At 40.2% G+C, this 11528-nt stretch overlaps 1 protein-coding gene across 1 annotated transcript; it reads right to left on the bottom strand.

The window, feature by feature from the left end:
• Positions 1-1413: 1413 nt before the first annotated feature.
• Positions 1414-10977, bottom strand: fndc7a (fibronectin type III domain containing 7a). The gene is made up of 12 exons (XM_028593078.1): positions 10758-10977; positions 9734-9994; positions 8579-8836; positions 8018-8128; positions 6871-7125; positions 5660-5917; positions 4576-4833; positions 3536-3790; positions 3106-3369; positions 2957-2986; positions 2664-2700; positions 1414-2016 (listed from the first exon to the last, which is right to left on the bottom strand). Exons 1-11 carry the CDS (start codon positions 10975-10977, stop codon positions 2669-2671), a joined length of 2202 nt encoding a protein of 733 aa, XP_028448879.1. The 3' UTR covers positions 1414-2016; positions 2664-2668.
• Positions 10978-11528: the final 551 nt, after the last annotated feature.

Below are 11528 nucleotides of genomic sequence, written 5' to 3'. Positions count from 1 at the left end.
TAATATGTACAGCATCTCAATTTTAGTGTAACATACATTAATGTGATAGCTTGCATGTGTGACAATCAGTCTCGCTCTTCTCTCTAAACTCTACCTGGCTGCTTGTCTTCAGCGCTATACGTCCCAATGAACATGCTAATTATTAGGGTGAAATGTACAATATATCCACCTGAATGTTAAATAGCTTGTGTCTGCCACGTGTAGGAACAACACGTTCTTAAATACATGCATGTTCTGTGAATTTGACAAAGTAATTGTTAGTGAAAGTCCACCTCTGAGAATTCTGGTCACTCTGCTTGTTTTGGTGGTAAATTTACTGAATGGATGTAGTTAGGAAGAAATTAAAATACATTGTGCTGGATATTGTTTGTATAAATAATCCAACCTGGAAAAACAACAATGATTTAATTTCCCTAAGATTTTAAAAAGTCCATAAAGTATTGGCAAAAAACACAGCTGAATCAAATGAGATAAAGTGCACATTGGTTTGATAAAGATATAGGTATCGTACAAAAGTACAAAACTCTTTTCCTAAAGTGGAATGAAAATCATAATTAAGCTTAAGTTACAGTATACAGCAAACTGTTACTTTGGATCCATAGTGGAGAAAGAGACCTGATACATACTCAAACATCAAGTCACAGTTTTATTGCACAATATTTGTACTGAAGAGTACACAACACATAATCGACCTCAGATAGTGTTCTCTTTGTCAATTTTCATACGGTGCTTTGTCAATACTGTATCTGAATATGCTAATAAAGCCCTTATACTTTGATTTAGCAACAGTGATTGAAGAATTGTAGTACACTGATTTTCTTTTTTTTTCATAATGATTTAATGATTACATCACTCGCACATCTGTCAAAGAAAAAGGGTTGATACTCCGTTTCTTTCTATGTGTATGTGTGCAACTGAATTAAAATGATTCAAGCAAACATATCAGTTATTGGTATTTCATATAATTCAATAATAAGTTAAGATTTTCTCTTTTGCTTATAGAGGGGTGATCATCATCATTTCTAGCCTGATCATCCACCTGTGGATAGTAAAATACATGTGCAATAAGCTCATGCAGGGACATTTTGGTAAGTTTGACCACTTTTACGTTCAGTGGAAGTCATCTCCTGAATGAGTAAGACCTACTGTATCTCAGCATGTTTGTCTGATGGATTTTTTCTGGATTATTTTTGGAGGACTAAATATAGCTCATGTATCCAAGCCCACACACACCTGAACAAAAACATCTTCTACTTTATAAAGAAAACCCACACAAGATGATTGCCTGCACACAATGTTGTAATGCAAAAACGATGTGCTTTATTGTTATCTGTCAACAGAGAAAAACAAATCCAATGAAAGCAGCAATCTGAGTATCATCCACAGGACTTGCTATGCATGACTCCGGCTAACCAGATGGATACCTGCGGCCCCACTTTTAACTGACCCTCTTCTGGGTCACCAACCAGCTTTACAACCCAGAGGCATGTCAACAGCCGCCGCATGGAGGTCTTCTACTTGGAGAAGTCCTAATCTTATTTTAAATTTATTTTGCCTTTCAATGACTATTGCCATGATTCATTTATCTGGAAGGTTCACTGTGAAGTTTCTATTTCTGCTCCTTTTTCATTTTTACTAGATGTCATTAACATATTGAGGTTACATTAGGTCTTATTATGAAAGGGCAACCGCATTGATTAAACATGAGGAATAGCAGAACAGAAGATAAAATAACATGCAGCCTACTTTAAAAAAAAGTAGCAATAATTGTTCAAATAAATTGGATAAATGCCCACAGTTATTTATTTAGAAGCCGCCTTTTATATATTTTTGTGTTTTAATTCAGTGTTTTTACCTATTTATTCAGCAGAAAACAATTTGTCAGACTCTATACAGCTTTCCTTGCAAGCAGCAGTAACAACAAAATATATTTCTTTTGGATAGATTGGATCTTTACAGTCTTCTGTCCATGTTAGAGGGTTGGTGTTAAGGAGGTGGGGGAAGTGGAGGGGTTCACTGTAGGGCAAGAAAGATGAGAGGGAGAAATTATCAACCTGGACTCAGTGGGAAAACCAGTTATTACACACATCTCATCATAGTTTCAATACTGATTCATTACACTCAATACGTGGTTGTTTTGTGCAAAAAAAACTTTCCTTTATATGCACAAAGCAGAATACAGCCTTGTCATACTGAGTCAGAGGCTATTGAAGATCATCTTATTTATCATCACAGACATAATAATATGCCCATGTCACGTTCCTGCTGCAGCTCTCCATCCTTGTCATCCTTTCCCTGAGTCATGTTCCCTCATTCTTCTGCCCGTGTTTTACAGACACGATATCAATAAGTCCCAGAGGTAAAGACAGATAGCCTCACCTGTGCTTGTCTATATATGCTATATGTTCTACTCAAATATTCACGGCTATTGTAACACGAGTGCACTATAGGCACAGTTAATTTAAGGATGCTCGCGTTGTCATAAGATACTCTTTAAGCTGTGAAGTAGCACAATGGATGTGTCCTGTGAAAACAGCTTTTTATCAATTTCGTAAACACAAGTTCACAATCACAAAGCACTGTAACTATACTATACTATACCTCCAAGTGGTCTGTAGACAGTGTGTTCTTATCTGGAGCGAGTTGAGTGACAATGGACTTACCGCACTTAATTCACACTTCGTCTTTTACGAGAGATCACTTAAGAAGGAGAGAAACAAGGTTTCAGTGCAGTAGCAGTTTTTAAACAGCTCATAACTTAATAAAAGTTTATAAGAATAGTTCTGACATTTTGATAAACAAGATTATTTGCTTTCTTGCCGAGAATTAGATCAGAAGATCGCTACCACTCTCAACGGTTAGACTGGTAACAATATTCTCATCTAACACTTAACAAAATGTCAAACTATTCCTTTAACTACTGCAAAACAAAAAGTGAAGTTTAGAGGATACTTACCCATGGCAGCATTACCTCCCGGGCAGGGAACTGAGAATATGACGAAAATCAACACATTAATGCCGCTTGTTCCCAATAATTATGAGAACAAATCAAATCACATCAAATGTGTGATAATAATCATTTACTACATCCACTTTATGACTCACCTGAGTATGTCCTGGGTTGACAGAAGCTGACTTTGATCCCATTCTGTCCCACTGGTGCCACCACTACCGTGTAGACGTCCCCACACGTTTCCTCCTGGATATCACAGTATTTGCTGCCGGCAGCTGCGATACAGGTATAGTTGGCTGCTGTCCCGTACAGCTGTACCGTGTGGTTCTGCATCTGAGGGCCCAAAGAGCTCCAGTGCACCCTGAGGGAGTTGTTGGTCCTGCGATAGAGCCTGACGCTGGTTGGACAACAGGCACCTACAAGAATGAGTTTGAAAAAGTTGAGTTTGTGGTGGTGTTCATGTGGAAACTTTATACTACTGACCATTTCCAACTGTCATTATTCATCCCTCATTTCGCACGCTCAAACAGGCATCCGTGTGTATATTTTTGTGTGTGTGTGCATGTATGTTTTTGTCCTCACTGGATGAGAATCCGCGATATTTGCACTCGGACTTGTGTCCTGTGCTGCTGATGGACTCCAGGTTGACGCTGTAGTTGGTGCCACAGGTGATGCATCCCATCAGGCAATGGGTGTCCAGAGTGTGGCACTTCGCATTCCCGCGCGGCGACATCAGGGTGGTGATGTAGGAGCGAGCTCCGCTGCCAGGTGACCAGGTCACGTTGGTCATAGCCTGGGTGACCTGGGTCACATTCACATACATGGGGCAGCAAGGACCTCGGGGAGTGAATTACAGAACAATAATCAATACTGGATTGAATGTATGTATAATGAGCAGGGCTTGAAATCCACATTGGACCACACGCCAAATGTGGATGAAATTTGCCATTGGTGGGTGAAACTGTCAATTGACTTGCCCCCCATTAGCCAATTCGAATTGAATGATTCATTAGTTGTTTTTTTACCACTGTTCTTTCACATTTCAACCAAGGTCACCATTTCCTTGGATTTGAGCAAAAGAATGTGGCAGCACATTATTGGGATGAAGACAACAAGCAACCAACAAAAAGAAGAGGATGATTCAAAGAAAAGTTAAAGCAGACATTAGTGGACAGTTGGCGACAATGGCAAGGTTGAGTGGCTGAATTATGACAGTACAGAACAATTGTACTGCGATGCAATATTGTTTTAAAGTTATATTGTTTGTATATATTGTTTAATATAGTGCAGTATTGATTTTGTTAATAACTTAACAGCACTTAAATGTGTATTCTTAACAAGTTCAAGAACGATGCTTTATGAGGCAAAAAGAAATTGGCTGGTACAAAGCCTGTGTGGCTGGTGGTCAAAAAAGTTTGCTACAAGCCCTGATAATGAAAATATATAAAATGGACAAAAACAATTGTTAAATGGTTCAGCTGGGATAGTTAAAAAATGGATGAAATCACAATCAAATATTTTATACCCAATGATAAGGCACTTGGCCCTTGTGATTTTTTGGACTGCACATTTAAAATGTATGTGACATTCAGTCCAATTGATAACCACTCATACTGCCATACCTGTTTCCAAAGGTTTACTGTATCCAGGTAGACTTCTCCCCACAGTTGTCATGGCCACTGCCATGACCTCATAGGTTGAACCACAGGGCAGCTGTGTGAGCTCACAGGAGCCGTTTCTAGACTGGCACGAGTGTGTGTCGTAGCGTCCGATGGCTGTGATGGTATAATTTGTGTTGGGGGTGTTGGGGGTAAGGAAGTGGACTCTGTACGTGGAGGTGTTGGTCTGCGTCATATTCACGATCTCTGGAGCACACGGAGCTGTTTTCATACCAAAAACACATAATGTTATTGCATCAGATCGAGGAATTATTGTAATGAAGTAGTTTCAGATAATATGATGATTAACTTTCTTGCCAAGAGTTACATGAGAAAATTGATACCACTGTCATGCCTGTACGGTAAATATGAAGCTACCTTCATCAACTGGTTGGCTTAACTTAGCACAAAGACTGGAAACAGGGGGAAACAGCTAGCCTGGCAATGTCCAAAGGTAACAAAGTACACATAACATCACCTTATTGATGAACATAGTATATCTCATTTGTTTAGGCCCTACAGAATTAAAGTGTGTATATGTGCTTATAGTGCTTTGGACAGAAGCAGGCTAGCTGTTTCCAGTTTTTGTGCTAAGATAAGCTAACCGGCTGCTGTATGTGACTTCATATATTGTATATTGGACAGACGTGAGAGTGGTATCCATCCTCTCATCTAATTCTTGACAACAAAGCAAAAATAAGTAGTATTTCCTAAAATGTCGAACTAGCATTAGGCTACTGTGTTATGTTTTAGATGTTTGATATTTTAGGTTGGTGTTTGGTGTTTTAAGTCCCCAACGTCGTCTTCCAGGCAGCGCTGCATGGAAGGCACTAGGGTTAGGCATGGGTTAGGGTTAGGGGTAACGTTAGGGTTAGGTACCTTGAAGTCGACGGTCGCAGCGCTGCCTTGAAGTCGATGGTGGGGGCTTAAAACACCATCAAGCTTTTAGGTTTATCTCACAAAATTCCCTGCCTTCACTCTCTTGTGTGTATGTGGATAAGTGTGTATTTGTGAGGTGAGATGTCCCTCTAAATACCCCCATTAATACCTGTCTCATGTGTCTGGGGCGTGCAGGTGCGGTTGCATCCTCGTAACTCGCTGCAAGGTGTGACGGTCACAGTATAAGCCGTGTTGCACCTCAAATCTGACAGCGCGCACACTGGCGCCGTGTCGTTACAGTGGATGACATCGTTAGTCTCTGCCGCCGTTGTCTCGTACAGCTCGGCCCCTTTGACGGGCAACCAATTGATCTCCAGGGTCTCTGTAGAAACTAGATTTATGCTAACACCCTGTGGGCAACAAGGAACTGGGGGAGAGGTGGGGAGTAGAAATGCAAAAATAGGTGAGAACATTAATCAACAAAGGACTATACAGATGACTTTACATGTTTTAAAAATATGTTACACCATCCAGACAGTCATTGTTTCCACCTGTCAACTTGCATGTACTTAAAACTTTTTTTTTTCTTCCAAATGTATCTTGTTGACTAGAAAAGGCACAGGTGTGTCATGTGTCCATGTGTCCCAGAAAGCCATGCGAGTGTGCTTAAAGCGGAGGTAGGCAGTTTGTTTGTGTCATTGGGCAATAGTATAAAAATAACCTTTCAGTATATTGTAATTCAAGTGGACTAAGATAAAACTAGATTTCTGCACTTCATCCTGGCTTTGTTTTCAGGCTGTAGAAAATCTAGCCTGAGATGGGAGACTTTGACCAATCACAGGTCATTTCAGAGAGAGGGCATTCCCATTGGCTGTTCTACACATGCAGATGGCGTGGTGCAAGTCCCTTCAGATGGTGACAGACTGATTCAATGGTGAAAAATCCTGCAGAAAAAGTATCTATTCCAGCATTGGTAACAACTGCCTACATTGCAAAGCAACTCCAAAAAAGGATTGCTACAATTTGGCATCAGGATCACAATCACAAACGGGATAATTGAAATGACTCACTCGTAATGTTTACTGTATGAAGCGTGTGCATGTGCCAGTGCTCGTCTGGTGGGAGGGGCTTAGGACAGAGAGGGGAGAGCTATATTTTTTAATTCTGGCTTTTTTTTTGTTGCCTTTTCCAAAAAACTGCCAACCCCAGCTTCATTTGGCCTTTTCATATGTTAAAAAGTGCTGTGGAGCAGCCACAGGTTACATTTTTGATGTGAAGTTAATGAGCTAAATAAAACAAAACCACTTGTATGGTCCTTATACTTGATAACAAAAACATGCATCAGTGCTGGTACTACTATGTGGGTGCTTCTGGTCCTACTGGTGGTGTAGTTGCGGACGTTTGCGTAAGGGCTGGAGCCGGCCTCGTTGTAGGGGAAGACGGTGGTGAGGTAGGTGTAGCCACACATGCAGGAAAATGGACACGTGGTTTTAGTGGTGTTACACGAATTCTCAGTCCCGTCGTCCCTCTTTATGAAAGCCATGTAGTACTCCACTAGTGGCACCTCATTCCACACAAGCGAGCAGTTGCCTGCTTTGGGCTCCTCCACCCAGATGTTCTCTGGGGGACAGGGATCTGTCAGAGAAAGAGGCGTAGAGGTTCATAGGAATGGACACCACTTGTGAAAGGAAAAGTTTGATATTTTGGGAAATACCCTTATTTTGCTTTCTTGCCGAGTGGCATTACTTTTCTTATTTAATTTAACCCTGGTGTTGTCTTCCCGTCAACCATGAACTTGCTTTTTCAGATGTATTTGTCACTTTTTGCATGCTTTTGGCGCTTTTTAAAAAAACCTGAGCTGGTTTAATAATAGGTTTTACACTTATTCTTGGAATTCATGGTCAACAAACCTCATTTATATGAAATTATACATGTTTTTAGTTAAAAAAGCAGAAATTATGATTTATTTTGACTAATAGTTAAGATCAGAGGATGTTGAGTGGATCACAGATGGGTATCAGATGTCAAAGTTTAGTCCGGATACTGTTTTGAAACCATTTAAAAAAAAATTTAAATGCTATGAAATTGAATAAAACACCCAAAAATTCAATGAAAGTGATCGTTAATTTTACCTGAAGAAAGTTGTATGGAAACATCCATGTTATTTTTGGGCAATTTGGTTGAAAGAAATCCATATTTCTGATATAAATCACTTTGAAAAAAGGGTCAAATTTGACACGAGGACAACACAAGGGTTAAGCAAATAAGCATACATCCCAAAATGTCAAACTATTCTTTAAAACATGTAGGATTTTGTGTCTGATATTTGCCACATGCATACAAGTATGTTGTATGTGGCTATGGTTGTGTGTGATATACCCACATGTAATGTATTTTAGTTGTTTCGAGGGGCTGCTGGGCCCAGCGTCATTATAGGCTATGACAGAGACAGAGTGGTTCTGGCCACACTCCACAGGTGTGATAAAACAGTAACCACTAACTGTTGAAGAACAGTTTTGACTATTACTGGTCCAGGCCACATAGTTCTTCGCTCCCTGCGCTGACATCCAGTACACAGCGACCCCGAGAGATCGGCCCTGAGTCACCTCGACGGCGATCACTTCTGGTCTTGCAGGGCCTGGAAGTGAAATCACAAGGAAATGAGTAACAGTATCTGCTACATTCATGTTCTACATTAGGGGTCAACAACGTTTTTTTAAGCCAAGGACCCCTTAACTGAGAGAGAGAGACGGAGCAGGGACCCCCTACTACATATATTGTATAAAATGAAGTTGCATACTAAACTGGGTGGGTGGCCTAAAGCCTTTATACATACCTTTTATAGTGCATAGAATACTAAGCTATTAAAATAACTGTTGGCATTTTTTATAAACCAATGTATAATATAAACATAAATGTGGCACTGTGAATCCTTACGGATAATTGTATCTGTGGATGGCTTCCTTAGTGATTACCTTACCTATTAAGCCAGTAAGCTCATCATTATTGTTTTTTTATCCACAAATAGGCTGATTTATAGTTGCTAATAATATGTTGGATTCATGTTAAGACATCTCATCGTGTTTACGTGTGATCTGGCAGGTGGTGAGGTCTTCACTAGCTCGACCCGCGGCGTCCCAGGCTGTGCCTTTGATACAGTAGGTGGCCCCTGCTTCAAGGCCACCAAAGCTCACTATGGTGTCCGTGGTGTTGAGTTTGTTGCGGGACATGGAGCCCTCCTTGATGATGCAGAGCGTGTAGAGGACAGCGTTTTCCACCGGGGTCCAGGTCACAAGGATGGTGCCGTTTTCAGGAGAGGTGGTGTTTAACTTGGGCGCCATTACCACTAAAGACAGATCAAGGTGGACAGCAATGACGGGTAAAGGGAAAAGATACTGACACACAGGTTTCTTACTTCTACTCTCCTGACTTGATTTGTTTTGTAAGAGGTGTGAGATGGAAACCGTTTCCCTGTGATTATGTTACATTACTCCTTCGGGGAAGAGAGACAACCCAGTTCTCATGGTTTTTGCTTTTCATATTATGAGAATAGTATATTGCAAAGGCATGGATTCAGTTTACACCCTTGTGTGTTGGCTGCAAAGAGCAGAGACTCTGTGACAATGGGCGGTGAAATGACACGCCATTATGGCCGGCAGGGTGAGCCAACAAACTATTGTCCTACAGGGTCAACAGAAAAGGCTGCCTTTCACTTTGCAAACACCGATTACCATCTTCAGTAAACGGCTTCTAATGTGTAGTGTCCGTCCGGACATGTGAAAGTGGGCAAAAAAGGTCATTATCATTAAATTCTATAGATTATTAGTGATAATAGTATCGGTCTTCAGGGTGAAAATGATATACAGTACAGGCCAAAAGTTTGGACACACTTTCTCATTCAATGTGTTTCTTTATTTTCATGACTATTTACATTGTAGATTCTCACTGAAGGCATCAAAACTATGAATGAACACATATGGAATTATGTACTTAAGTACTTAATTCCATATGTGTTCATTCATAGTTTTGATGCCTTCAGTGAGAATCTACAATGTAAATAGTCATGAAAATAAAAGGAAATGCATTGAATGAGAAGGTGTGTCCAAACTTTTGGCCTGTACTGTATGTGTTAAAAAAGTGTTGTCTAAACTTTGATCAGTTTTTCAATCTTCTATCACTATTTGAATTACTGAAGTCACATTGTGAAGGGTTTTTAGGACTCTTTAAGACTTTTGGTCCGTACCTGTCCTGGCCTCGATTGGGTACGAGGGCTGGCTCCTCCCCCCAGAGTTGATCGACATGACACTCAGACTGTAGTCCGTGTAAGGCTGGAGCTGCACCACGGTGCCGGGGGAGCTGCTCACCACCGTCTCAGAGAAGAAATTACCGGTCTTCGACTCTGCCCTCAGGAGGTAGCTGCTTGCCCCGGAAACGGTTGTGAACTCCACAGTGATGCTGTTGCTGTGTTTGGAGTAGGCCTGTTCAATGCTGGGGACGTCAGGAGCTGGAGAGCAAATGATAGAAGCAAAATCAGTACGACAGATAACAAAATAGAATGCTTTAAAATAAAGTAGGTTACTTTATGACGATTGATTGACAATTTATAACAGTTTCTGTATATATACAGAAATATACTAGAAATGTAGAAAGTACAGTAACTAAGTACATTTACTCTACTACTATACTTAAGTACACTTTTGTGTAGTATTTGTACTTTTCTTGAGTTCTTATGCTACTACTTCTACTCCACCATATTTAAGAAAGAATATTGTATTTTTTACTCCACTACATTTATTTGAAAGCTATGGCTACTTCTTTCTATACAGATAAGGATTGTTTACTCAAAACATGAGAAGATTTCATGAATTTTATTTTTCTTGTTCATTAATTGTTTGTTCAATTTAACTTCTAAAAATAGTGAGAAATGTCCCAGAGCCCAATGTGATGTCTACAAACTTCTTCCCAATGTGATGTCTACAAACTGTTCGCTTTGTTTTTGTCTGACCGAAAGATATCCAGTTTATAGAGACGACCCACGGGGAAAAGCAACAAATCCTCACAGCGGAGAAGCTGGGGCCGGAGATCATGGGATTTCATGGGAAAAGTGATGATTAATTGATTACCAAAATATTAGCAGATTCATTTCTGAGGACTTCTTCCACCACTGTATAAATGTAAGACACGTGTCTTTATGGATATTATCTGAATCTGAATCATCCACCAGGACTCATTTTCCTCCTTTACTTCTCCTCGCTGTTGTCACTGACCTGTGGTCTCCTGTGTCGCTGCACTGCTGAGGACATTGAGGGCATTGTCCATGGCTTCTAGCTTCATGATGTACACTGTGTTGGGTGACAGGGAGTTGACTGAGCCCATCACAACGTTGCCACTGAACTGAGTGAAGACTGATGGTCCCGGGGAGTTCCTGGGTGTTGCTGTGATCTTGTAGGAGCTGGCCCCAGTGTAGCCGCTCCACTGCACTGTCATACTCTTAGATGTGACTGTAAACACTGACACGGTGACGGCTGACGGAGATAGAGAAGAAAGCAATGATGGGATACATTCAAAAAGTATCATATTATATATACATATTATATTATATTATAATTTATCATATTTTGGGGAAATAAAAACAGCCTGATGCTTTCTAAGGTAATTTGCATTTCAAATTAAGGAATACTGTACATTATGTGAGTTTGGGACAGTGCCTGAAATGGTACCGGCACGTCTGATTTTATTTCCACATGAGTAACCTTACTTCTAATTGTTATTAACAGTATTATAATTTGGCAGATATTCATACCAAAAAAAGGCTATGATTTCTTGGAAAAAAACAAGCAATTCTACATAAAATTGGATATTCAGCACCCCAATGTAGCCCAAATGGAATGATCCTTTGTTTCATAACCACATTTTCAGAAACCGCGACGATTCAACTGTGAGATTAGTTGAATCAGGATCCTTAGATCGAATCGTCGAATAGTCAACTAATCGGGGTCACCCCTACAAGAAATATGAATATAAATATATCCAAGACA

The sequence above is a fragment of the Perca flavescens genome, chromosome 12, assembly GCF_004354835.1.
Source record: "Perca flavescens isolate YP-PL-M2 chromosome 12, PFLA_1.0, whole genome shotgun sequence".
Taxonomy (NCBI): domain Eukaryota; kingdom Metazoa; phylum Chordata; class Actinopteri; order Perciformes; family Percidae; genus Perca; species Perca flavescens.
This window is presented reverse-complemented; position numbering and strand designations above follow the sequence as displayed.

What these genes read in the sequence shown, in the direction of transcription:
- fndc7a (XM_028593078.1), bottom strand. Translation starts at nt 10,977, where the DNA reads ATGACAGTGCAGTGGAGCGGCTACACTGGGGCCAGCTCCTACAAGATC. An exon ending in CGTCCGCAACTACACCACCA is followed by an intron (nt 5,918 to 6,870) that starts GTAGGACCAGAA and finishes CCTCTCCCCCAG; the next exon opens with TTCCTTGTTGCCCACAGGGT. An exon ending in TCAACCCAGGACATACTCAG is followed by an intron (nt 2,987 to 3,105) that starts GTGAGTCATAAA and finishes TCATATTCTCAG; the next exon opens with TTCCCTGCCCGGGAGGTAAT.